This window comes from Podospora pseudoanserina, chromosome 1 (genome assembly GCF_035222485.1).
Source record: "Podospora pseudoanserina strain CBS 124.78 chromosome 1, whole genome shotgun sequence".
Taxonomy (NCBI): Eukaryota; Fungi; Ascomycota; class Sordariomycetes; order Sordariales; family Podosporaceae; genus Podospora; species Podospora pseudoanserina.
Window position 1 is genome coordinate 4,694,792 of NC_085920.1, and position 25,940 is coordinate 4,720,731.

A 25,940-nucleotide genomic window follows, 5' to 3' on the forward strand; every position below is an offset into this window, starting at 1 on the left:
TGATAGGCAATAGCATACAATTCAGACACAGAAGGACGTTCGTCGTGAGAGGGTCTAGCGTAGGTCTTGGCCGTTTAACCCCGCCTTCCTAATCAGGTTGGTGAGTGCAGTAGCGCGGCTTGTCTCTGTAAGCCGTTGTGACTCTTATTTTCCTGGCCATCATGATTTGATCAACAAGAACCGGCCAGCTGCAATCAAAAGCTGGTACTGAGGGAACAGACACCTGCCCCTCCGTTGTGTCACTTGCTCAGTTTCCCCTGAGCCTGGTTTGCGGGATCAAAACAAACCCCTTGGTCATTTTGAGCACAGCTTGCTCAGAACGACGTCTCATTGCAACATTGCTATATACCGCCACGCTGTGGGTAAACTACCACCTAAAACAGAGCGGAAGGAGAGATGCCACCGCAAAGTGACTTTTATATACCATTAGCAATTGAAACCCTCGGCATAGAACGAGATGGTGCTGCCTGATAAAAGTGCAAAAAAGAAACAAGTTGGGCCATGCCAGCAGCTCGCATGTGTATTGGATCATAATGAGCTGCTGGAAGACACCAAGACTTTGGTACAATGCAGACGGCCCTGTATGAATGTACTGACATTTACCCAAGCGCTGCTCAAAGGACAAGAGTCAGAGCATTCACTCAGGACTGGGGCATACCCAGAGTCGGCCAGGTTCCCCTCATTCGCAAGAGCCAGCATCATCAAATTTTACCGCTTCCCCAGATCGGACGGATCGGTGGGATGCCTGTTTTTGACAAAATGGAGGTTTGATTGAAAAGATGAATAGATAGATTGCCAGAGACCGCCAATTATACTGATATAAAGAACGAGACACCCGGGGCACAGAGACAAGAGAACAATTCCTAAAAGACGGAAATCTTTAAGCAAACAAGCCAAGAAAAAGAAAAAAGACAGGGTCCCACTCAAAAGGCAGAGCGACGATGCAGACTGTCAGTGACTGCTCATGACTGACATGAAACTAAGCAACAATGATAAAAGTGGGACGATGAGCAACTAGCAGGTGTCCCGTCTGTCATTCCATCCACAGGTGTATAAGCCGGAGCTGGAGCAATGAAAAGTAGTCAAGAGAGTGCTGGAAACCGCTATTCACTCACTGGGCTTATCGCAGTTCGGATGGGAGCAAGCTTCAGCGATAGGGGGAGCATCTGGAGCAGGCGTAATTCTAATAATACTGCTGATTTTTGCTGTGAACCTATTTCAACAGAGTTTTTCTTCACCTTTCCCACCCGACTCACTGTTGTAGTCGCCGACTTATATTCGCGCAACCCCGCTGCTCCCAGGGCCTACCTGTAGCCCACTCAAAACAACCTTGAGGTAAGTACCTGCTCTAAGCTCAGCCATCTCCACCACTTTTTTTTTTTGCGGCAGTCTGGGACCCGAAAAAATTTATTCCCACACAAATCTTCTCTAACCTTTTACCAGGCGAAGCACGACTCTCTTGTTTCCCCTTGGCACCTTTTTTCTTTTTTTCCCTCCCCCCTACGACCCGTACTTTATTCCGGACACCCTCCTCAAGCCCTGGTGCACGTAACCTAACCCCAATCCCAGAGTCGAGTTGGTTATTAGGGCTTTTGTCTTCGATCCTCCGCGGATCCAAAAGTTTGTTCGGCATTTTCACCAACAACAACCACCTGCGAAAAGCACCTCACCCGGCCCTGATTGCACACCAAGCACAACATCGTCAAATCCAGCACATTGTCGGTGGCATATACCCCCACCTCCTTCCCATCCGGCACTCGATCTCCGGCGTCTGCTTCGTTAACCGTCTCCCTTCCCTCAAGAGACACATCGCTGCATACCCCGCCGTCCGATTTTCTCGACGCCGCTAGCGTTGCTTCGACCGAGCCAGGTAAAAAAAAAAAAAAAAAAAAAAAAATATAAAAAAAAATTCTGTACTCGCAAACTTTATTCACTTGACAAGCCGACCGGCCTGTTCATTTGTGACCTATCTCCTTGGGAACCTTGGAGTAGCTGTCACCGTTAGAGCACCCGGACTGGTCCATATTTGACCTCCGTCAAGAGCTTGAGCTTGCCTCTCTCCCTTTCCCTCATCACCGTCACCGCAAGTCGACAGAAAGAAGGGTCATTTTACTGGATAACCGCACATATTGTCGGTTGGCCAGTCTTAATTGACCAAAGTACGGCAGGAGAACAGCTTGCTGTCGCTGCTGTTGCGCAGTCGGGATCATTCCGACATCTCACTTGATTGAGACAGGCCCACCCCGATCATCACCAATCAACATGTCTTCAGCGGCCTTTTCCTATGCCCAGGCCGCTCGGGGCCAAGCTCCTACACAACTTAACACACAGGTGGCGTCGAGCCCCGCGCCATCAACAGTTGACTCCAATGTCAAGGACGATGTATCAACTGGCAACTCGTCTGTGACTGCCCCTTCTGTCACCTCCAACATTGCCCTGGACGCCGAGCAGAGCATCCAGCCAGATTCTGAGAATGGGACAGCCAAGGTCTCTGCCGATACTGCCTCGCAGACTACCCCAACATCCACGGTTGTGCCGACAGCCGACATCGAGGAGAAGAAGGAGCAGGGGAGCGCCAACGTCAACTCACAGCAGCAGTCAGATGCGAGAAGCTCGAGGTCAGCCAGCAGGACATCCAGGAGGAATGACAATGGAGAGAACAAGAAGGGACGCAAGGGCAAGAAGTCGCGGGGTCAGGATAAGGAGGCCGAGCAGCAAGAGGAGGCTGCCGAGAAGCAGGCCGAGAAGCCTGTGTACACAGAAGCCGCCATTCCTTCTGTCAATCCTTGGTTGAAGCGTGCCGAGGGACTCCAGTCCAAGACTCAGACTGCCTCAACGGCTGATGCTGCCGAAACCAAGATTTCTGAGGCTGCTGAGGCTCAGCCTGTGGTGAACGATGTCAATGGAGACAAAGCTGCCCACAAGAAGCAACCAGATTCCCGGGCTGCTGAACAGGCCCCCCGCAGAAACGCCCCCCGAGGTGCTCGTGCCAACGACAAGGAGGAGAAGACTTCGGTGACGTTGCCATCGGTCGCTGATGCTTCTGCCTGGCCGGAACCTAAGGCCACTGCTGCTGCCGTCAAGGAGCAGCAACCCACTCGCAAGTCAGTTGAGAAGACTGAGAACTCAGCAAAGGAGGGCCAAGATGAGGCGGCTCCCAAGAAGAAGGACTGGAAGAAGCTCGAGATCAGCCACTCTGTCGTTTTTGAGACACAGCTGCCTACTCCTCGCAGCTCGAAACCCCGCGGTGGGGCTCGCGGTGGTCGTGAGTCTGGTTCCATGCGGGGCAACCTCAATGGTTCCGCTACATCACCTACTGCCGCTGGTCCTGCTGCCGAGAAGGCTGTCCCAGCCGGAGGTGCTCCTGGTCCTCGTGCCACCGCTCGGCCCCGTGAGGGCAGTCTGCCAGCTCGCTCCGTTGGGCAGAACCAGACCGCCTCACCTACCAAGCGTGGCTCCGCTGATGCCAGTACTCAGGACCAGCAGAAGCCTGCTGCTTCCGCTAGTAATGAACAACCTCGTGAGAAGACCCAATCTGTAAGTTTACCTCGAATCTACTTGTGCTTTGCCCTTCCAGGCACTAATTCGCTCCTGCAGTCATCCAGAAGATATACCAAGGACATCCGCACTGAGAACGGCCAGCTGAGTACTGAGGGTGGATCAACCCCAGTTCGTCCTTTTCCCCAGGAACGGGTCAACGGCTTCCACCCCAAGGACGGTGCTCAGGGCAATGTCAATGGACACCATTACCCTGTTCGCGAGAACCGCCCAGAGCGCGGTCGCGGTGGCTATCGGGGCCGTGGCGGCCACAATGGTGCTGGCGCTCATGCCACCGGGTCTGCAGGCTTCCAGGTCAACGGACATTATCCCACACAGAACGGGTTCCATGGCCACTCGCACTCTCGTCAAGCACACTCTGCCCAGAGCCCCCCGCCGTTCAATGGCCAGTTTCCCCAAACTTTCCCCAACCAGGGCAGGGGCCGCGGCAAATGGAACGGGGCGAACCAACATAGCCCTCGTGGCAACCACATGAGCGCCGGTTATCCTCCCAAGTCGGCCAATCCCGTACATGATTTCCAGGCCCCAGTCTACCCGCCTGTCATGTACCCGTATGGCCCTGAGGCTATGATCAAGAACCAGGTAGAGTTCTACTTTTCCCTCGACAACTTGTGCAAAGACTACTTCTTGCGCAAGATGATGGATGGGCAGGGATTTGTGCGCCTTGAGGCCATTGCCAACTTCCCCCGTGTGCAGCAGCTGACTACAGACCTCAACGTCCTGCGCTACGCTTGCTTGCACCTGGAGAATGTCGAGTTCGTCGTTGGTGATGACAATATTGAGAGGCTCCGGTCTGGCGACGCCAGAAGGGCTACTTTCATTCTGCCTGAAGACCAACGTGAGCCTGCTTCCAGGCATGATGGGCCTGCCAATTTCCGGGTCATGAACAGTCAAAACCCTTATGCCTCCTTTGGCGCCATGGCTCCGCCTATGATGGGCTACTCTCAGTACCCTGACGGACACATGTACCAGCCTGAATTTATGCCCAGAGCTCACAACGAGTTCGCTGTCAACGGCAATGGTGCGGTGAACGGTTATCATCACTACCCCCATGATTCCCAGCTTTCCGCTGGTGTTCCTGCGTTTGCCCCCCCAGAGGAGCCTGTGTCTCTGGAGAGCATGACTAAGTTCTCAGACTCCCATGTTGATAATCTTGTCATTGTCCTGGGTGCCAAGGATAGCGAAGAGACTGCTGCTGCTGTCGCGGGTTATGTTGCCAACGGTAACACCCAGGACGGCTCTGAGCCTACCATTGTGTGGATCCAGGAGACTCAACCTGAGAAGCATGAGCGTCAACCATATCACGAAATCCGCAAGACTGCTCTCGAACGCCGCCAAGGGGCTCAGGCCGGTGAGGTTCCAGAGGAGATGCAGAACCTCTACCGCTTCTGGTCAGAGTTTCTCCTTAGCAATTTCAACGCCAAAGTATATGAGGAGTTCAGAAACTTGGCTTTTGAGGATGCCTCCAGCTCAATTCCCGCGACTGCCGGGCTCAAGACCCTTCTTGGCTTTTATGACAAGCTCTTGTTGGACACGTCTGTCCCCAAGCCATGGCCGAGCCATCGGGCGTTCCCTCTCGTTCTGACCGAGCACCTTCAGGCGGCCAAGGATCTCGATCAGAAGACACAGCCTCACGTTGTCATCTAGATCTGAGCACCAGGTGCCCCTGAGCAAGGCGTTTTGGTTGTTTGATACTTGTCACAACAGCACTTTGGAAGGGGTCTTCTGTCTATTTTTCAGCGTTCCGAAATTTCTGGCAGGTTGCAGCCATCAAAAGTGTCAACTCGAAAAGTCAACATGATCACTTGATGGTACGGTTGCTTGACGCTGCATTTTTCGAACATGGTATTCACTCCATCTTTCAGCAGTGTTCTTTTCGGCATCGCCAGGTGCTATTCAGTTCTCGGCTTTATTTGTTATGGGGTCTTCTTTCAGCGAGGGGGTAGGTTGAGGAAAAGTGGTTAAAAAGAATTCTTTTATCTTGGCGAAAATGTCGTTCATGGCCTGGCCTGATGGATCCCGGTCGAGCACGATCGGTTGGCGAGGAAGTGTTGACAACGAGGAAAGCTGTATTCTCGTCTACACGATGCCATTGAGACGCCCTGTCAGCGGGTTCTATATTCCTCGAGGCAGGCCTTTGCATTTCACCATTTTGGGATCGGTTCTATCTTTGGGAAACTTGGGAAGGGGTCTGGGCGTTAATGTGAAGATGGGGCAGGAGACGATGGGTGTTTTTGACGTTTTTGTTCTGGGAGCAGAGCCAGGGTGAACGAAATAATTTTCTTCTTATGTATTGTGATTGGTCGCAAATTTTGCGTTTCCTATCCATGAGCTCGCAGCATGTTTCGGGGCGTTCATTTCTGTTTCGGATTGGTCGGGGTGCTTTTTCGGAAAATACCAGAAAAAAAAAGACGAAAACTAGATTGGAGCGGCTGCTGCAGATATCGGCAACCTCTTCTATTGTTGTTGCGAGAGTTTCTTTTGTGCCTGGCACAAGCAGGAGGAAGGATGGTTCTTGATGAGAAGATGGTTTTAGACTTGGCCTTCTGGTTTCTTTTCGACTTTTTTCCTTCCACTGACTCAGCGACATTGCGACTTCTCTCAGTTTTCTTCGGCAAGACAAAAGTGTTGGTTGCGTATTGTAGCAATGTATAAATAGTAGAAGAGAAGAAAAAGAAAGACAAAAAAAATCAAAAGCATTACTTTTGTATATATTGTATATTTATATATTTGTATTTATCTATCTCTGTTCGGGGTGATATATGGAGGGAATGAATGTACTTGAAGAAGACATTTTGATATCTTCCAGGCCATCATTGTCTTGGTGAAGGGGGGTTTGGATGGAGAAAAGTGGGGCAAGCTACTTCAGAACTTAAACGTTGCCATTAAGCCTTTCGTCTGTCACGCGCCCATCTGCATCTCTGCCTTTACAAGACCAGCAAGCCTCCCAAAGTATCACTGTTGAAATTGAGCTTTACCAGTTCGAATTCATTCTGACCCTGGGTAAGCCGACTGTCTGCATATGTGAAAGTGTGTATATGGCTAACACTGGCTCACAGACTGTTAGTCAACCGTTTCATCGGTGATCACATGCCAATGATCGCTTCAAGACCGTGAAAGAGGAGCGGCATCATCACCATCAACAGCACAAGATTAATCACCAACACGCACGACGTATATACAGAGGGTGTTTTAGTCCAAGCCCGTTTGATATTATCACGCCCTATTTGAGCGTTGCACATTCATCAAGCAAATTGGTTCCAGCGATCACACACACACACACACACACACAACCAGAATCACCAACTCGGCCAAACACATACCGCAAAGAGTGTGCGAGCAAAAAGGATGGCAAGCTCAAACCACCACCACCATAACCACCCTCACAATTCGTACCCCAACAGCGCAGCCAGCCAGTCCCAAACACCAATATCCCCCCCGGGCCTGAACGGCGGCGGCGGTGGTGGTGAGGACGGGGACAAGCCCCGGCTGACAAAGGAGCAGAAAAAGACTAATCACATCCAGTCTGGTATGTTCTCCTCTCTCTTTCTGTTCTCTCCCCCCCCACTTTTTTGCTGACGGGAGGGGGGAAAACAGAACAAAAACGGCGGCTTGCTATTCGCCAGGCATATGATGATTTGTGCACGCAGGTTCCTGGGCTGGAGGGGCAGGCGAGGTCAGAGGGGGTGGTGCTGAATGGGGTTGTGGGTTATGTCAGGAAGCTGATGCTGGAGAGGCAGAGGATGATTGCCGAATGTGAGGCTAGGGGGTTGGAGGTTCCGGCTGGGGTGAGGGAGGGGTTGGCGAGCATGCCGGTTGGGTTTTTGGACGAGAGGGAAGGGGGGAGGGATGGGAGTGGGAGTGTTAGTCCTGGGAAGGGGAGTCGAGGGGGGAGGGAGTGATGGGTGGATGGGTGGATGGGTTGGGGGAGTTATAGGATAGAGGTGGAAGTGTTGGTTTTTTGTGTATATTTGTTGGGGGGAAGAGTTGATGGTGTTGATGGGTTGAAGGCGTTTGGAAAGCGGAGATATCTTCGGTTGGTTTCATAAGGAGTCAATAATTCTAGATGATGTTTCTCCCGCTTGGAAGGTAGCGATTAGTTGCAATAGAATTGACAATGATTTTCAAGATGAGGATTAGCTTTCATGGCTTTGGGGTTTAGCTACTCTGTACAATAGTTATTTGTGAGTTTTTGCCAAGGACCAAACACCCACAATCGTCCCTCCTGGCATTATCGCAGGACCCTCCTCGGCTTCACCGTCTGCAATGACATCATAAGACCCCTCCAAAACTCAACGTCAACATCAGTTCGACCAGGGTCAAGGAAAAGTCAAGTTGAAATGACCACAGCCCAATTGTGCCTGACAGCTTTCGTCTAGAGTAGCGGAAAATGATGAGCCTATCGAAGAGAGGGAAATGATGCACTACAGCAGAAACGGCGCACGCCAGTATGATACAGCAGTTAATATTACAAGGTATAGCCGCTTGTGACCAGCTGCTCACGAGGTGAGTGAGCATTGGCCACTGTGCCACATGAGCACTGCGTCATCGCTTCAGAACTGTGGCAGGGAACGGCAATTTTCTGGAGCACTACGAACTGTTCGGGCTTGGTTTTACGCCCGACACGAGCGGAGATAGCGGAGTAGTGGGCATCTCCTTTGCAAGTTACGGATGTGAGCGAGCTGTCGCTGTTCGCTCTTTCGGGGTCCTCGGGAGGGGGACAATCTTCCCGAGTCTGTGGTGTTGGATTTACAAACAAACCATTGCTGGGATGATCAATCATTTCTGAAGCGATCAAAAGCTAAAAGAGAACAAGGGAGGAACAGTGTAACACATGTGTGGGAGGGAGGACAACGTGTAGTCTTTATATCTGCCGTTTAATAGGGAATATGCCTAGCAGGTGTTGATGGTGGTCAGTGCCCTGGGCCTGGTGTCACTGAGCACCAACAACAAAGATTCCGAATTTGGATCCCATGCTTCAACTGAGGTCGACTTTAGGGCGTTCATCTGATGTTTGCAAAACCAGGATGTGGCTTGTTTTCTGTACCAGAGATGGGAACGACAGTGATACAGCATCGATAGCTACAGCGGCGGTACAGGATATTGGCGAGGAGCGAGGCGCCCTCATCTATTCGTGTACTCTGAAGCCAACAGGCCAACCTGCGAAACCCCCCGAACGTCTCAGTTTCAAGAGAACAGCAACCAGCAGTAGCGCTCGCCCGGCCAATACGACAACGCCGCCCACCATGGAGCCTTGCCTTGGTTCCGCTGCTGGCCCAACACCGGTAACAGGAGATCAGCGGCCAGGCCGATGCCCATCAGGCCTCCCAACCCTTCGACGATCTTCTTTTCCGTCACCTGTCATCACAGAGAGGAGAGCCTCACTCAAGACAAGTTGGCGGCTTCCTAGTCTCTTTCCCATCTCCGGCTTCCTCACCGCAACAAGACTCTTTGAAAGACACCAACAACGATCAGGCGTTGCTTGCAAATTACCTACCGCTTACTTAAGAGCTGCAGCTGCATCTGCATGACTGGTTCCTCCCACCAGCACCGCCGCCGATAGAACCCCTCGAACGAACCCCTCCCTACCCTGCGAAAATAGCCCCGCTCTCTTCGCAATCCTTCTACAACACACTCCCAGCCCCCCTCTGACTCTTGCTTTTCAGCATCTCAGCACACAAACTTTTGCTTTTCTCCAATCCAGCAAGGAGAAACAACGACTCAACTGATGGCCAGCTACAACGACCCCTACGACATCCCCACGAGGGAGCGCACAACCCGGCGCTACTACCGGGAAGAGCGCCGTGAGGACCCTCGGGCTTATGACACCCGCGACAGCTATCTTAATGTCCAGTCTTCGCGCGACCTGGTACCGCGGGCCCGCGAGGACAGTGATTTCTCCGTAGAAGAGATCCGTCGTGACTTCCCTCCTCCCGGCTACTCAACCCGTGATTTGCGCCGCGCCCGCTCTGCCGAACCTGGACAGTACGACGACTATGACGACCGCCGGTCTCACTACAGCCGCTATGATGACCGCAGCGCTTACGGTCATGAGCATGACCGCCGGTCTCTGAGGAGGACAGACAGCTACTACGAGGAACAACACAAGAAGAAGGTCCGCATGCTGTCGAAGCAGGAGCAAATCATTGCTGCTATCAGCGGAGCTGCCATCGCTATCGGTGGTAAGGAGCTGTATGACCGCCGCGAGGCCAACCAGGCCGGCACTCCCGAAGTTCAGCGCAACATTCTGGCTTCTGTCGCCCTCGGAGCTGCAGGCGCTCTTGCGGGATACCAGGGGACTGAGTTCTACAACAAGAAGAAGGAGAAGGAAGAGAAAAAGATCTTGGCTCACCGAGGTTATTATTCGGACGATGACGGAGAAAGCGCAAAAGAGAAGAAGGGCCACAAGAACTTCCTCGAGAGCGCTCTCGCTGCTGCGGGCTTGGGTGGTGCCGTCAAGGCTCTGACCGGCAAGGACAAGGACAAGGACGACAAGTCTGACACCAGGAGCCGTCGTGATACCAGCCGTTCAAAATCGAGATCGAGGTCTAGGTCCCGGTCTACCTCTCGCTCTCGGGGTGAGAAGGGCAAGGGTGAAGGCGCCAACAAGATCCAAAAGGCAGCTATGGCCTCGCTCATTGCCGGTGCCACCGAAGCATTCCGCATTTCCAAGCAGCCCGGTTCATGGAAGGGCGAGAAGGCTAAGCGCGTCTTTACTGCTGCAGCCGGTGCTGCCACACTCGACGCTGCTCAGGACACTGAGAAGGCCGGCAGCAAGCTCGGCTTGGCTGAGGCCGTCATGGGTGGTCTGCTCGGCAACCGCGTCATCAACGGTTCCAAGAAGAACATCGAGATGGATGAGAAGACAGGCCGATCGCGATCGAGATCTCGCCGGCGTTCCAGGAGTGGCGACAGCCAGAGTGGAGGTGGTGTGAGCGGTCTGGCTGCTCTTGCCACAGCTGGCTTGGGCGCCTTTGCCGGCAAGAAGATCATGGACAGCCATGAGCGGTCCAAATCTCGTGGCCGGAGCGCCGATTCATACGACAGCCGTGATGGCGATCGTCGCCGCAGCAGGAGCCGCAGCGTTGTCGACTCGGCCCGCCGAAAGATGGCCAAGATCGGCCTCGGTAATGGTCCCGATGACGACGACAGGGATCGTCGCAGAGACCGTAGCCGCGACCGTGACTACAGCCGCAGCCGGAGCCGTGACCGCGGATACCGGGACGACCATGACGACCGCTCTTCGCGCCGCCACAGAGATGACGACAGAGACTACGACAAACGGCGCCGCGATTCAGACTATGACGACGCCCGTTCCCACCGCAGCGGTGGAGGACGTGATCATTCACGCCGCCGGGGACACTCGCTATCAGATGACGATTTAGGGGATTCAGATGATGATAAGAGACGTGGAAGCAAGATGAGAGGTAAGCAAATTCTCACCACCGGCCTGGCCGCCGTGGCGACCATCCACGCAGCCCACAGTGTCTATTCGAGCATGGAGAAGCGAAATCTACGACACAAGGCGGTCAAAGATGGAAGATTGAGTGAAGAGCAAGCCAAGAAGATGAAGAAGAAGGCCCTGCTGCAAGATGCGGCGGCGGTGGGCATTGCTGCTCTCGGTGTCAAGGGTGCCCTTCACGAGATCAAGGAAGCCCGCGAGCTGAAGCACGAGCTGCACGAGTGGAAGGAGGAGAGGGCAGAGAGACGCAAACGGCGGCTTGAGAGGCAGCTGGAGATGGTTCACGGAGATTTCAACAGTGGTAGCGGTGGCAGCGATAGGGGTGGCGGTGACAGGCAGGTGGGAAGGCACAGGGCAGATAACTGGTCTTCCCCGAACCCTCCACAGACAGAGCGGTACTATGGCGAAGGACCTCGGTATTCTGATGGAAACCCATACGCCGCCCTGCCTCCACCTCCATACGACAGGAGGTGAGGGGTGGTGAAGACTTATCACCATTCTTTGGATGTCACTTGTCCTACGACTCTGGCAACTATCCGTCCTACCCGCCGTGCCTCACGGCCAGCCCATGGTTTTGGGAACACACACGCCACACACACACACACACACACGGACACTGTTTGCGCACCATAAAAACCCCAGCCTCATATTAAACAACGCTTCTTAATGTCTTATTTCCGTCAACGAATCCGTGCCGCACAATTACACGCACACAAAACCTGCCACCCAACACCAGCCCCGAGCCGCCACCGCTATTCACCCACAACGCCGCCACCGCCACACAAGCTTACGGGGGCGTCATCTCAACCACCTCTCACATTCTCTCACCTCCCTCTGTCACACCTCATCAGCAGCAGGGTCAGTGCTCTCGGATTCTAGATTTCGAGGAGCTCTGCGGTTGCAAATGGTTAATGGCGGGCTGCTCTTTACGGACATGATGACTTTTGTTTTGCTTTTCTATTTCCTCTCTGTTCAAACACACAAATCCAAAAACTTACTTAAAGAGCATGTTCTAATTAATCTTTTTCTTTCTGTGACAGATCACCGCCGTTAAACGGCATATTACGGCCAACCTCGATCCAGCCCAGCCCAGACCAACCAACATCAAACCCACATTCCAGCTTTTTTTCTTTGTTTGACCCGCTCACATCATCCTGGTCGAACAGCAGGGTGGCGAGTGGGGGGATTACCCAAAACCGGGGGAGTGTCGTTTGTGCTTCGCTGCTGTGCGTGTTGCTGTTGTGCAACATGGCACTTGAGCATATGCGGTATTGGTAATCTACAGCTCGGGTTTACTCGGGTGTTAGGATAGGGTAACGAAATGGTATCACGACCAAGTTTTCTTATCTCTCTCTTCTGTTTATGCCTTATGATCTAGACGGATTTGTTTTTTGGATGGGGGAAAGATAGGGAGGATACTTTTTGGAACAAACTGGGTTGATGATACCTTGGTATGTCTGGTTTTTGGCTGGTCTTACTCTCTTTCCTTCCTTTCCTGGGAGGCATGGATCTGGTGGATGATTGAACGAGATGATGAAATGAGAATGGAGTGATGAGGAATAAATGGTATTTAGGAGGTGGAGGTGGAGGGGGATATATACGTACGGGCGGGTTTGTTGCCTTGTCTTTTTCCATGTCTTTTTTTTTTCCATTTTTTGGATTTTATGATGTTTTCTTTTTTGGTAGTTTGAGCTTTTGTTCTTGATGCTTATGATGCTTATGAAATGTCAAAAAAATGGATGGATTAAAAGTGCTTTTTGGTATTTTCCACGCTTGTGATGATGGTGATTTTCATGCTATGTAAATGCGCCTGTATACCTTCCCTCCTTTATGCCAACCACCTTTCCACTTCTCACAAATCATTTCCGGGTATCGTTGCTCTTAAAACCCCCTCCCAGCCCTCTTCCTCACGGGCTTCACCACCACCCCCGACGTGACCGTCTTTTTATCTTTACTCTTCCCCGCCGGACCAGCCTTCTTCACCAGCTTCAGCTCCTCCTCGGCCTGCACCTCCTCCTCATGCCTCTTTTTATCCGCCGCCATCTGCGCCTCAATCTCCATCTTTTTGTTAAACTCGGTCTCCGTGATCCTCTTCTCCCTAGCCGAATACCCCTTCTCCTTGACCGAATAAAACACCCCGCCCAGCTCGGCCAGCCAGTGAGGGTCCACCGACGTGACCGTAGACATGTACTCCTTCGACGTCAGGATCAGCTCATGATAAATAACATAATCCGGCAAGAACCCCAGCCCATAAAGCGCGCTCGTCGGGTGGAGCTGGACCGTCACCGACGTTCGCAAATTAATGTACTCGCCTATGCCCTTGACTTTGGCCGCCTGATGGTAATACCCCGAGCAGATGCACTTCCGGATCACGTCCCAGTCCGTCCCGCAGCTCACCATTTCCATCTGCTGCATCTTCATGATATCCAGCAGCTGGTCCCGGACCTCTTTCGCGCGGCGGAGGGACTTGGAGTGCAAAAAGTGCTGGACGCACCACCGGTCGCTGTACCCGTTTGCTTTCCACTGCGTGTAGACGTGGAGATAGGTCAGGTGGTCTGATTCTGGCACGAAGAACTTCTCCCGTGCGGCGTCGGATTCCTCCTGGCGTTCTTTAGGTCGGAAGAAGACGTTGGGGACGGAGAGCATCGAGACGATGGTGACCATCTCTTCGCTGCAGCCATATTGCTCCGACATGATCAGAAGTTTGGCGAGGGAGGGGTCCATGGGGAAGGCGTTCATCTTCCGCCCCAGGTCGGTCAGCTCGCCGAGGTTGTCCAGGGCTCCCAGCGCCCACAGGTCGAACAAGGAGGTCGTGATGGTGTCTTGGGGTGGGGGGTCCATAAAGTCAAAGTCGAGCAGGTCTTTGACGCCGAGGGACTTGAGGAGCAAGACTGTGTTGCTCAGGTTGGTTCTTTGAATCTCGGGGATTGTGGAGATGTACATATCGTCTTTGAAGGCCTTTTCGGTGAAAAGACGGTAGGCCTGTCCGGGGCCGGTTCGCCCGGCACGACCGGAACGCTGCGATGCGTTTGCTTGCGAGATGGGGGTGATTTGTAGCGTGTCCATACCCATTCGTGGGTTGTACACTTTGAGCTTCGAGTACCCTGCGTCAACCACATACATGATACCATCGACCGTCAAACTGGTCTCGGCAATGTTGGTGGCCACGATACATTTCCGAACACCCGGGGCCGCTCGGTCGAAAATCTTGGCCTGCAAATCTGCCGGCATTTGACTGTAAATAGGGAGGATGCTGAGCTTTGGAGGATCGTTGAGCGCATCCAGGCGTTCACGGACAAGCTCACACGTTACCTCGATATCTTCCTGGCCCGTCATGAATACCAGAATATCGCCTGCTGGTTTGCCCACATGAATCGCCAGGACCTGCTGCACGGCCGCATCCACGTAGTCCTCAACAGGTGACCGGTGAAACATGACATCAACGGGGAATGTTCGACCTGGGATCGTGAACTCGGGAGCTCCGCCGTAAAAGTCGGAGAAGCGTTTGGAGTTCATCGTGGCCGAAGTCACGATCAGTTTCAGATCGCGGCGTCTCTGAAGAATCTTTTTGAACAAGCCCATGAGAACGTCGGTATTGAGCGCTCTTTCGTGGGCTTCATCCATGATGACGCACGAGTATCGATCAAGGTCCGGCTCATTCAGAGATTCTCGAAGCAACACACCATCTGTCATGTACTTGATAACGGTCTCTTTGCTGGTGCAGTCCTCGAAACGAATCGCATAGCCCACTGTACTCCCGAGTTTTACTTCCATTTCCTCAGCCACACGTTTGGCAACACTCATTGCTGCTACTCTTCGGGGCTGTGTGCACCCAATCATACCAACCTTGCCGTAGCCATCTTCATACAGAAACTGGGCCAGCTGTGTCGTTTTGCCAGAGCCTGTTTCTCCGACCACAATGACCACTTGGTTGTCTCGAATTACCCGCAGCAAATCTTCGCGAACAGCAAACGCTGGAAGATACTCCCGCTGTTCTTTCAAGGATTTGCTTTGACTGAAGTTGCTTGCGCCCTCCGATTTCTTCATATGTTCGCTGAATTTGTTCGAGTTTTGCGCCTTTCCAGATTCCTCACTCGCGATGGGAAGGGCGCTGTCGGTGTCCTCTTCTTTCACCCCCATCAAGTTACCCAGCGCAGTTCCTGCCACGTTTGTTGCCTCCTGAGCCTGTTTTGCGCGTTCTCTCTGCGTGCGCCTTTCCTTCACAACGCGACTCCCTTTCCTGCTGAAGACAGCCATATCACTTTGGGCATCTCGAACGGCAGGAATGGGCTCCAATTGCTTCGTAAAGACAGTTCGTCCGTCCAAGAACGGCGGTCGTAGGTCATGCACGAGAAGATGAACGCGGGTCCCTTCTTGGTCGTCCTCAAAATCGCGTCCCATATCTCTCCGTTGCGCCACACCGGATGTGAGCATTCTGTTGGTCTCCCACGCATCAACATCCTTTTGTTTCTGCAACTGTCGCGCGTTCATGCCGCCGCGCGAAAAGTTGGCGACCTTTTTCTCTATCAAGGCGGCCTCCCTTTCCTGCGCTGCCCAGCCTGCCTCATCGCCGAATGGATTATGGGTGTCGTCGCCAAACGTGTGTCCACCCAAGTCATCGTCACCACCATACCAATCGCGGTCGAGAGCGTTGATGGCATCTTGGTCGTCGACGCCCTCTTCTGGGCCGTCAAACTCTCGTTGCTTTGGTGTGGATGCGCCAGCCAATCTTGGGCCGGCGCGCGGTGTAGAGCTTCTCGAGTTGAAGCGGTTTTGGGGGCGGGATGGGATGTCGCTGAATCGATCGTCGTTGCGCAGTGGGTTGAAGTCCAGCTTCCTCCGCTTGTTCGAGCGGTCATCTTCGTAGTCACGGCCCATATCTACTGTTATTAACAAAAATGTATGCTGGATGGAAGTTGTTTCGTTGACTTTAGCGTTCAAGCTTTCCACAGGTTGAGTTGACGTGCAACGAATTGCGGAGCTCTCCAAGAACCCCTGTCCCACCACCACAGCACAAGTTCCCGATAAGATAAGCCCCGCTGTCGGTCCCACTAAAAGTTGAACTGAGGAAATCCAACTTGTGAAATTTTGCGCCAGCAACATTTGTGACCACTCCAGCATCATCTTCCCAGGTCGTTGACTGCAGCTTTCGCCATGGCGTCTATGATTACTACTACTGCCTGGGTGCCCCGGGGCTTTGCGGCACCGTTCCCCAACAAGTACAAGTTTGACGAGGAAGAATATGAGCGCATCGCTGCTCTCGCCAAGCTGCAGCTTGATGATGCCGAGGAGGATCTGGCCGAAGCACAAGAGGCTGAGAAGAAGGGGTCAGAAAAGTCCGACAAGAAGAAGGCTGAAAGGGAAACCAAGGATGATAACACTTCAGAGTATGTGCCCCTGGGATTTCATGGGTGTGCACTTTCTAATAGTTTGAATTTAGCATCGAGATCGACGATGATCTGAAAGAATACGACCTCGAGCACTACGACGACACAGATGAGGAGGCCGGCGAGGGGCAGTCCATGGGCATGTTCGGCAATGTCAAGTCGCTCGCTTACTACGAATCGAACAAGGAGGACCCGTACATCACACTTGACCCTGGCGCTGACGAGGACGACGAAGAGCGTGAGGATCTGCAAATTCTGGCTACCGATAACCTTCTGCTCGCCGCCAAGATCGAGGACGAACTTGCCCACCTTGAGGTCTATGTATACGAAGATGCTGCCGATAATCTCTACGTACATCACGATATCATGCTTCCTGCGATTCCACTGTGCGTCGAGTGGCTGGACTGCCCAGTAAACAAAGCCGGTGTCGATAAGGACTCGGCCGCCAACTTTGTCGCTATTGGGACATTCGACCCCGATATCGAGATCTGGGACTTGGATACCATTGACTGCATGTACCCAAACGCTATTCTGGGACAGGGCGCCAATCCCGAGGAGGAAACAAAAAAAAAGAAGAAAAAGAAGTCGAAGAAGGCCAATGATGAATACCACGTTGATGCTGTGCTGGCGCTTGCTGCAAACAGGAAACATCGCAACCTCCTTGCTTCAGGTTCAGCAGACAAGACCATCAAGCTCTGGGATCTTCACACAGCCAAGTGCGCCAAGTCGTACAGCTACCATACCGACAAGGTCTGCTCGCTCGCCTGGCACGGCGTTGAGTCCACGGTGCTGTTGAGTGGCAGTTATGATCGCACAGCTGCCATTGCCGACATGCGCGCGCCTGGGGAGCAGCCAATGAGAGTCGGTGTAGAAAGCGACATCGAGACTGTCAGGTGGGATCCTCATGACCCCAACTTCTTCTATGTGTCGACTGAGAACGGTATTGTCCATTACTTCGACGCCCGCAAGGCCACCAAGGATCCTTCCGCCAGCAGCTCCGTCTGGAAGCTCCAGGCCCACGACGAGTCTGTTTCATCCTTTGATCTGAACCCGGTCATTCCAGGGTTCATGGTGACTGGTTCGACCGACAAGACCGTCAAGATTTGGGACATCACCGCTGCAGGTCCATCGCTTGTTGTCTCTCGCGATTTTGACGTTGGCAAGGTCTTCTCGACGGCTTTCGCCCCTGACCGTGAGGTCGCCTTCAGAGTTTCCATTGCCGGCAGCAATGGCAACGTCTCTGTATGGGACACCAGCACCAACGCCGGCGTCCGCAAGGCCTTTGCTCAAAAGGTGCCAAATCTTCCCACTCGGGAGGATGGTGCTGAAGACAGGCTGGTTGCGGTCAACAATGATGAGGAGGAGGAGAGCAGCAGTGATGAGGGCGAGGAAGATGATGAGGATGATGATTCTGAGGAGGATTCGGATGAGGACGGAGACTCCATGGACGAGGATTAAGGTGGCCGGGAGTAGCTGAAGGATACCCATCTTGTCATACTATTGATAAATTCCGAGCCAATTTATGACTGTGTTATGTGATCCGTGAGATCCTTAAGAACCCATAACCAGGAGTCTTGTCCCAGGCCTAAGACTTGCGGAGGAAAATGACGATACGCTGCATGTGCCGACTTCAAGCTAACGGATGCAGACAGGTGCTAAGACCACTACCTCAGAAGTAAGAAAGTGTCTTTGGACATGAAGCTGACCGTCAGCCTTGCAGCATCATGTTTTGAAGATGCAAGCCGCACGTTTTTTTCCCTCGACAACACGGACACGGAGCGACACATGTTTCGTGAGCGGAGCATGTTTATGCTGATGGCTCGGCGATCAACGATCCCCCGGGATCGGCAAATCTTCCTAGCGATAGCATTGACAAGAGTGGGCTGGAGCTCTGATCAGTCTTGACGGCGGCTTTCCTCAGTCCAAATTTAGTCCATGGACGTTTGAGGCTCAGAGCCCATGGGCGTTTTGGGCAGACAGTTTCATATCACGAGAAGCTATCCCAGGCTGGTGGTAAGATGTTTGCTCATGCTTCACGTAACTACCAACAGCCCAAACAAGTGTTGACAAACCTTGGCGATGGATTTGTACAAGCAGCAGGCATCTCGGGCGTTGTCTTACACCGCGGCATGAACACGCAAGTGGGATGCGCCGGCCCCTCCGTCAAGCACTAACGACTCCAGTTCTTGGAAGCGGCCGGTGAGCTCCGAGTCTTCCAGAACAGAACAAACTGTTGAGCTGGTGAAGTTCTGGGCACCAAGGCTGTTCGTCATCCAGGTCCACGCCAAGTACTAGATCAGCCAATCAGAGCTCACCGTCATCTTAAACACACACGAGCCGTCTAAAATCTTCAAAATACCAAAGTCAACAGCCTTTTTTCGAGCAAGTAAATTGATCTTTCTCAATCCGAATAGCGATTTTATGCTATATGCGCTTCTCTCCGAGTTTAAACCGTCTTTTTACGTTTAAAACCGATAAAGTTACAACTCTTGGCCTTCGAAAGTGTGCAAGTGTTTGATAACTTGTTAGTGGGGACCATCGACCTAGATAACGACCACCGGGCACCAAAGTCCACAGCACATCGAGGAAACCCACACGCACACACTTCGAGCAGATCCCAAGGAAGCCCAGGCGCTTGGTTCGGCTTTTGGTTGTCAATCTGGAGCTGGCTGACGAACTGACAAGAGAACCTGACAGGCTGACTGCAACACTGTCACTGGTGATTGATCGAAGAGAACCGAACCATCAGCCGCGCGGTTGGGCGCGCATCTCACACAGCAGGTGAGGAGTGTTGAAGAAGTCCCCTGTGCTCAGGAAGTTTCATCGAGAATGGAAGGGGAATAGAGAACATTGGGCCAATCAGATGGCATGAATCAACATCTTAGCTTCGTTTCAAATGCAGGAACGGGGTTGATCTTCAGCGCTCGAGTGGAGGGACACCAGTGCCATGCCCTGGCGCAAAAGAAATGTTCGGGGGGTGAGGTTCTTCACCCCTGACACAAAAGAACCCACGGACGGTGATGCGCCTTGGACCAATCAGCGCTTGAAGATAGACTGCGGGATGCGCAAAACCCCCGAGCACATCACGCATCCCTCTGTTGCTTTTTGCTCCCTCAGAGTGGGCCTCGGAAACAAGAATCGACTGCTTTTTGGTACATTGCTGTAGAAGTAGCACCAGAGTGTGCTATTTTGGAACAGCGTGGACGGGCGGCCTGCAAGGACAACTGTCAAACACGCATTTCTGAACTGTGGTTGATGGAGGGGGGAGAATCCAACATGCAGGAACAAGCGACCCCGCGCAGGAGCAAACTCAGATGACCTTGTCCCGGGCCCTTCATCGCCCAATCAAAGCGGGCTGCGATGCCAGCGTCAAGTGACTTGCAGCAGCGCCAACCAGAACTGGTAACTGGCATCTTGTCGCTTCGACTGGCCTCAACGGTCTTGATTATCCCTCGTTTTCTTTTGATCGGGGCTCAACATTCAAACATACGCATGAATTCTCGCTGGAAGTGTACACAACAGCGGGAACCATTCATATATTGATTGGGGCATGTCGTCCTCCTTTGCCACGGTCCGGAGCATCGAGCTCAGAAAGGGGATGCACACTCCGGTCACCATGAGGTCAATCGAACCAATGGCATCCCAGGGCAGCCCTCCAAGCAGGGATCAGGTTTTAACCATGGGCGGCGGGCTTGTGCGGTCTCCCCTTGCTGGGAAACGGCGCGCGACCAGCAGGCCAACCCAGCAAATCACCGGCCGTCCTAAATTCAGGATGTCACGGTCTCTTCTGCTCCGTACACTCTGCCGGCCCGGTCGAGAGGGCCAGAAGAGGTTTTTCCACTGGGTGAAGAAGTGCCAACTGCCACTCTGAGCTGTCTGGCCGGGAGGGGGACCGGGAAAGAGCGCATTGGTATTGCTACGCAGAGGGTGACATAATCTCCTGCGTGATCCATCGTACCGGTACTTTGTGATCTGCAATGCGCAAGCAAAAAAGCATTGCGCCACTCCCCCGTGCCCGTTTCCCCATGGGTTTGCCCTCACCTTCGATGTGCGTTCGCGGCTCGTCCTTTATTGTTGTGCCTCCCCCCTCCAGGCTCACACCCTGCTTTTCTACCTTCAGTCATTCTGTAGACCCTTTGCGTCCCATCGCTCCTTGACGGACCAAAAAACTTTGACATCCTCAGAGATCCCCATCGCCGGCTCGCTTGGATACTCGAGGACACTTACACATTCCTTTTTTTACAAGACATTTCTTGCAGGACATTCATCCATCGCCCAACTCGCGCCGGTACACATCGCCCCCGAGATATTTCACTTCAGTTCTACACACTTCCTCGACATCACACAAAGGGCCTAGGTCAGTCTGTCGTTACTTACCCAACGTCACACGTGGACAACAAACACATTGCGTCGCCCTGCCTTTGTTGAAAACTTGAAGCCCCATCGAGGAGCCACGTTCCTTCTCGACTTGTTCTATTCAAACACGGCCTGGATCGCCGATTCTCCATTGTGCTGGATATAGCTACAACTTCCTTGTCAGGACACATCCATCTAGGATTCTCAGGTGTTTTGATCTCTACTTTGACCCGAAACCGCCCATTTCGCCGTGTATCGTCACCCGGACTCACTTCGGCTGCTTTGATAGGGTCACGGAGCCGAGCGTTGTAACCCTGGGATAGGAAGTTTGCAGAGAAAAACGGGCACAAGCTCTTCCTGGCGCAACGTCACACGCAAAACCGAATCACAGGACCATCTATCATTTGAGACCTCGTTCGCAAAACTACGCAATTGTTCAGGGAAGAGTGTTTGTTAGGATCTGGAAGCGGGGCGTCTCTTCTCATCTTTCTTTCCATCACTCAACGCCTTTCTGCCACGAGCTTTACCCCTCAGGGCAGAAAGTCAAGTTTGACTCCTGGTCTTGGCCATTACCTACTATTTTTAGCCACCTGTCTGGTTGCTTTGAGTACGTTTATCTGGCTTGTTGAAGCCGAAGCAGGAAGGTGTCTAACATCGATCGATATAGATCGTTTTTCAGCTGAACAACCCCCTACACAACCGGCAAGATGTCTATCGCCAGGGCCTTCACGACCCGGCGGGTCAAGCAAAGCCTCCAGACATCTGACCTCAACGGTTCACCACAACAGAGGAGTCCAAAGGGGTCGCTGGGATCTATTCGGCACAAGATCTCCAGTCCTGTCGAGCTGATTCACACCACCAACATGCTTTCTTATAACGCCCCAGATCTTCATCCTCTATCAGCCTCGTCGACAGGCTCGCACAGCAGATCTGATGACGATATGTCCGACAGTGCGCTCACCAACGGAACCACACCACCTACTAGCCCCGATGTTGAATCATCGCCAAAGAGGACGATGCAAAAGAGGGTGATGTCGCCAGAACCGAATCATCTCTCCGCTTACTTTACAACCCCCGGTCAACCAATCGAGAAGCCATCCCTTCAAAAGGCAGCACCCATCATCCCACAACGGGCGCCCTCTCACTCCAAAAAGTCGCCAGCTGAGGTTGCCCGGCAAAGGTCAGCTTCCGGGGTATCACAACGTTCTCAAGCATCAACAAACGCCAGCTACACTTTCTCCCGGTCCTCCTCCACCAGCACAGCCACCACCGCTACCTCGCAGAGTTCACTTCCCCTACACATGCAGCAGCACAGGTCAAAGAATTCAGCTGCCGCCGCCGCCGCTGCTGACTTTGTCCGGATGGCCGCGCCACCTCTCACACACCGATATTACCCAGCTCAACCACAACCCCAGCGACAACATAGAAAGGAGGTTTCCGTCTCTCAACATCCGTTCGGCCAGGAGCTCGCCCAGGTGTCGGAGATTGCGGAGGAGTATGGCCTCAAGGAGCAGATGAACGTGGTGGACGTGGAAGAGAAGGAGATGGTGGCCAAGGGGCTCAAAAAGTTCAATGCGAATGACTACCTGGGGGAGATTCAGGGGTTGTTTGCCAACTTTTTTGGGGACGAGTCTGAGCCTGCGGTGCCAGCCAGCATGGCGATTGCAGCTTGGATTTGAGGCCACATCTTTCTATTTTGGACAAAGCTTCTTCTCTCTTGTGTACACATTTTTATCGCTTTCTTGTAGCCATTGAGGCTGTGCCTACTACGCCTGTAGGGATTAGGGAAACTGGGAATACCAATGGTTGGTTGGGTTTGGGGTGGGAAAATTTGGGGTTTTGGCATGGGACCAAAACTTGAAGGGCTCGTTGTCTTGAGTAGGGGCAGTGTACATATTGGGGAGGCAAGGGGTTGATTTCCTTCTTTGGTTTTTTGCAGAGATTTACATCATCACAGGAGAGGTGGACTACATCTTTTATTCCTTCTCTTAAAAGATGTAGTTGAGTTGGTTGGTTTGGTTTGATTTTTGGCTGTTGGAAGTTTTTGCTATTGAGATTCCCCCTATATTTTTCTTCACTTTCGTTCTAGTGGTAGGAGAAACGAGAATGGTTGTGGATGTTGAATATTATCTCCATTTGGAAGAAGTTTTTTGTTATTGCTTTGCATAAGGTGTTTGCTTGGTGAGGTGAGATAAGGTATGCGTAAGTTTGTCGCAGGCTGGGTTGGGCCGGCCGGGGAGGATGATGACCCGACCGATGTCTGCCGCCACCACCTACCATCCCAAGATGAACGGGCTGGCCTTGTCGCTCGGTCAAGGAATTTGGTTGACAGAGGGGATATCAAAATAGAAGAATGGGAGTACCCGTCGGGTCAGGTATGCACACACAAACATTTTCTAGATGCATCGGGGAGCGTGGTGGCTGGCTGGTTGGATTTCTGGCTGGATGAGGGATGTTGTGTAAGTGTGTGTGGGGGGGATGATCTATCGCGAGAATTCTGCATGCAAGACGGGGGAAATGGTAGAAATAGTATGTAGGGTGGTGAGAACGTTGTGAAGAGGATGGGGAGAGGTTGTTATCCGATCTGATCGGAGCTGATCATCAGTGGTTGTGATATTGTTGTTGACTACCTTGGACATGGCACAGCATGCTCTAGTTGGTGTTGGCAGGCGGGTGGCCCTTTACACTGCAGAGGGTAAGTCTGAAAGGGCGGCTTGCAGAGGGCTGAAACTCGGATTGTCGATGGCATGTGCGGTTGATGAGAGACGGGCAGTGGTGGGTCTGTGCCCGTGGTGTCCCGATGTGGAGGCATCAGATCATTTTGTGTTACTGTGATGATCTCCGGTCACGGACGCCTCGTTGCTGATGATCGTTTCAGGAGCGGTAATTCCCTTCTGTTGTCTTGAGTGAAGTTATCGCCTGAAAAGCCACTGGAAGTGAACCCAATCTCAAGTCCGATCTTGGACATATCTCATGACCGCCCTACCGCTTCAGCCCACCTGTACAAGCAGCCCGGGATGGAGGTTGACCAAAAAGTCCGATCATGTCGATCACCCGTTACCCGTGTCGCTTGCCGGCCTCGGGTCGGGGTAGTGGGCTCGGGATTGAGGTGGGGCTAGCCGTCGTGGCTGGTAGACCCGCCGTGCCTCCCCGGAAATGAGTGGGGCCGGCCGGCCGGTGTTTATGACCCGGACCGGGCTGCCGGGTCGGTGTTTGTCAACTGTGGTGTTGGGACCGTGGTAGTTTGTTGACCTGGTATTTGACCGTGGGATCTTGGAGGTGGAGCTGAGTAGTTGTCAACACTACCATAGGTGTTGATCATCAGCGCGGTCTTGACAGAATGAACTTGAAGGTTGGAAGTTGTCGGTGGACCCTAACCCTGAAATTAAATCTCTCGCCTGGAGCGAGCGCTAACTGGGTTAGGGTTATTCTCTGATAAGATAGGCTTAGCAATGCACCTTGCTGGACAAGCAGCTTTCGCCGCGCAGCCACACCATTGCATCACACTAGGTAATCATCAAATCATCATGGCAACAACAAGCCCCGAAGCTACGTCCGAACCGCAAGTCGTCTTCAAGGCCGGGAAAAAGAGAAAAGCGTACCGCCAACGAGTCGAAGAACCTGAAAGCGCGAACGCTGATAGCCAGCATGCGATCGAGCCAACCCCAGAAAACCCCCCAGCGGTAGCAGGCAATGGCGCGCAAACAACAGCTGCTGAACAGGACGAAGAGAAAGGCCTCTCCGTCGCCGAGGTACTCAAATTACGAAACTCGCGAAAGCACAAGTTCGGTGGCGTTGGCTTCCGCGCAAGGCCCGGACAGTCGACACATGGCGATGACGACGGCAGCGTCCCCGAGGAGCAAAGCCTGGTTCTCCACGGCAGTGCCGAGACGGAAGCAGAACCCTTCGGCGGAATCACACAACGGTTCGCGCCCCAGACAGGTCTGGCTGGCGATCTAGTCAACAAGCATATGTGAGTCTCCCTTTGGATACACCAAGCGACCCAGAGGCTGATCAAGCAAGGGAGGAATATGTAGAATCTGCATTGGCTAGACGAAAGCGGCAGGCCGCGGAGCTCACAGTACAGCACGAAAGCCTCGATGCTGGCGCATCATCAGCAAATGCGGCCAACTCAGATCCGAGCACTTTGCCTTTCAGTGGCCCACAGGTGGATTCGCAGCGAGCTTTACAAGGCAAGCTTATGGAGATTGACCTGGGTGATGAAGCTCGCGAGCGCAACATCGAGATGACGGAGCGCGCTCGAAAGCGATTACAAGGGCAGATCGACGAGGAAGATGAGAATGAGGGCCGAAGGAAGACCCGCCTTGGCCCAGATGGGAAGCCATGGCGTGGCCGGAGGCGCAGAGGAAGCGAAGATATCAAGCGAGACCAGCTCGTGGAGGAGTTTTTGAGCGAGAACAAGCGTAAGTGGACTATGAACTCACGCTTTCAGCCTGTAAGGATTTTAGCTAACCTCCTCGCAGTCGATATCTACGATGTACCTTCGGCAGAAACTCCCAGTGCGGCTGACCTGGGAGACGGAGATGACTACGCAGCAGATGATCGCATCGCTGAAGAATTCCGCCGTGATTTCATGAACGCCATGGCACAGAGACATCGAAAGAAACGAGTAGCTCAGCCCGCTGCTAAGCCTGGCGCCAGCCGAACAGAAGAGGTCCTCAAAGGGCCGAAGTTGGGTGGCAGTCGAAATGCAAGAGCAGCCATGCGGGAGATATTACTCAAAGAGCAGGCCACGAAGCGAAGGTGAAATGGGTTTCTCTAGGCGCGCAGCCTTGCAGGGGGATGAGGCTTGGGGTCTTGAGGAATGCACTTACAACATGCAAATGCGAAGTCGAGGCTCAAGACTCTCGCACTTAAGCAAAATTTTCGGATTTCCTCCGTTTCGGGCCAATACACCACTAAATGCTGACAGCCCTATGGTACCCTGGGGGTTAGATAGCCAGGAGTTTTCTTACTCACACAACGCTTTTAAAAATACATGCGATGCTCAAGATTGTCGGTGTAAGTTGGCTTGGGAGCTGAATTCCATATAGGCAGGACAATTGATTAATCCACCACGTGTTTTCTGCAATTAAGGGTCACCGAACGGCTCTAGACTTTCTAGATCAGGATATGTTTGAAAGCGGCCAAGGCCATGCCAGGCGACTATACTACTA

General features: G+C 52.9%; 8 protein-coding genes across 8 annotated transcripts; 7 read left to right on the forward strand and 1 right to left on the reverse strand.

The window, feature by feature from the left end:
• Positions 1-1,421: 1,421 nt before the first annotated feature.
• On the forward strand, positions 1,422-5,205 carry QC764_113700 (uncharacterized protein; the record flags this gene model as incomplete). The annotated part of the gene is given in 3 exon segments (XM_062942626.1): positions 1,422-1,870; positions 1,885-3,537; positions 3,598-5,205. 2 exon segments carry the CDS (start codon positions 2,263-2,265, stop codon positions 5,203-5,205), a joined length of 2,883 nt encoding a protein of 960 aa, XP_062805566.1. The 5' UTR covers positions 1,422-1,870; positions 1,885-2,262.
• A 1,701-nt stretch (positions 5,206-6,906) lies between these two features.
• On the forward strand, positions 6,907-7,460 carry INO4 (Transcription factor; the record flags this gene model as incomplete). Its single annotated transcript, XM_062942625.1, has 2 exons — positions 6,907-7,087; positions 7,156-7,460. 2 exons carry the CDS (start codon positions 6,907-6,909, stop codon positions 7,458-7,460), a joined length of 486 nt encoding a protein of 161 aa, XP_062805567.1.
• Positions 7,461-9,286: 1,826 nt separating this feature from the next.
• QC764_0015670 (uncharacterized protein) lies at positions 9,287-11,494 on the forward strand (the record flags this gene model as incomplete). The annotated part of the gene is made up of 1 exon (XM_062939972.1): positions 9,287-11,494. One exon carries the CDS (start codon positions 9,287-9,289, stop codon positions 11,492-11,494), a length of 2,208 nt encoding a protein of 735 aa, XP_062805568.1.
• Positions 11,495-11,686: 192 nt separating this feature from the next.
• QC764_0015680 (uncharacterized protein) lies at positions 11,687-12,176 on the forward strand (the record flags this gene model as incomplete). The annotated part of the gene is made up of 2 exons (XM_062939973.1): positions 11,687-11,878; positions 12,061-12,176. The coding sequence occupies 2 exons, from the start codon at positions 11,687-11,689 to the stop codon at positions 12,157-12,159; spliced, it is 291 nt and encodes a 96-aa protein (XP_062805569.1). The 3' UTR covers positions 12,160-12,176.
• A 725-nt stretch (positions 12,177-12,901) lies between these two features.
• PRP16 (DEAH-box RNA helicase prp16) lies at positions 12,902-15,898 on the reverse strand (the record flags this gene model as incomplete). The annotated part of the gene is made up of 1 exon (XM_062942624.1): positions 12,902-15,898. The coding sequence occupies one exon, from the start codon at positions 15,896-15,898 to the stop codon at positions 12,902-12,904; it is 2,997 nt and encodes a 998-aa protein (XP_062805570.1).
• Positions 15,899-16,093: 195 nt separating this feature from the next.
• PWP1 (rRNA-processing protein) lies at positions 16,094-17,965 on the forward strand. Its single transcript, XM_062942623.1, has 2 exons — positions 16,094-16,407; positions 16,461-17,965. The coding sequence occupies exons 1-2, from the start codon at positions 16,175-16,177 to the stop codon at positions 17,863-17,865; spliced, it is 1,638 nt and encodes a 545-aa protein (XP_062805571.1). The 5' UTR covers positions 16,094-16,174; the 3' UTR covers positions 17,866-17,965.
• Positions 17,966-21,470: 3,505 nt separating this feature from the next.
• Positions 21,471-22,442, forward strand: QC764_113660 (uncharacterized protein; the record flags this gene model as incomplete). The annotated part of the gene is made up of 1 exon (XM_062942622.1): positions 21,471-22,442. One exon carries the CDS (start codon positions 21,471-21,473, stop codon positions 22,440-22,442), a length of 972 nt encoding a protein of 323 aa, XP_062805572.1.
• A 1,773-nt stretch (positions 22,443-24,215) lies between these two features.
• On the forward strand, positions 24,216-25,746 carry QC764_113650 (uncharacterized protein; the record flags this gene model as incomplete). The annotated part of the gene is made up of 3 exons (XM_062942621.1): positions 24,216-24,736; positions 24,787-25,187; positions 25,248-25,746. The coding sequence occupies 3 exons, from the start codon at positions 24,216-24,218 to the stop codon at positions 25,529-25,531; spliced, it is 1,206 nt and encodes a 401-aa protein (XP_062805573.1). The 3' UTR covers positions 25,532-25,746.
• Between the last annotated feature and the right edge of the window lie 194 nt (positions 25,747-25,940).

Excerpts from the sequence above, each read along its gene's own strand:
- PWP1 (XM_062942623.1), top strand. The coding sequence starts at position 16,175 with ATGGCGTCTATGATTACTACTACTGCCTGGGTGCCCCGGGGCTTTGCG. Across the intron at positions 16,408-16,460 it reads AAGGATGATAACACTTCAGA|CATCGAGATCGACGATGATC; the intron begins GTATGTGCCCCT and ends GTTTGAATTTAG.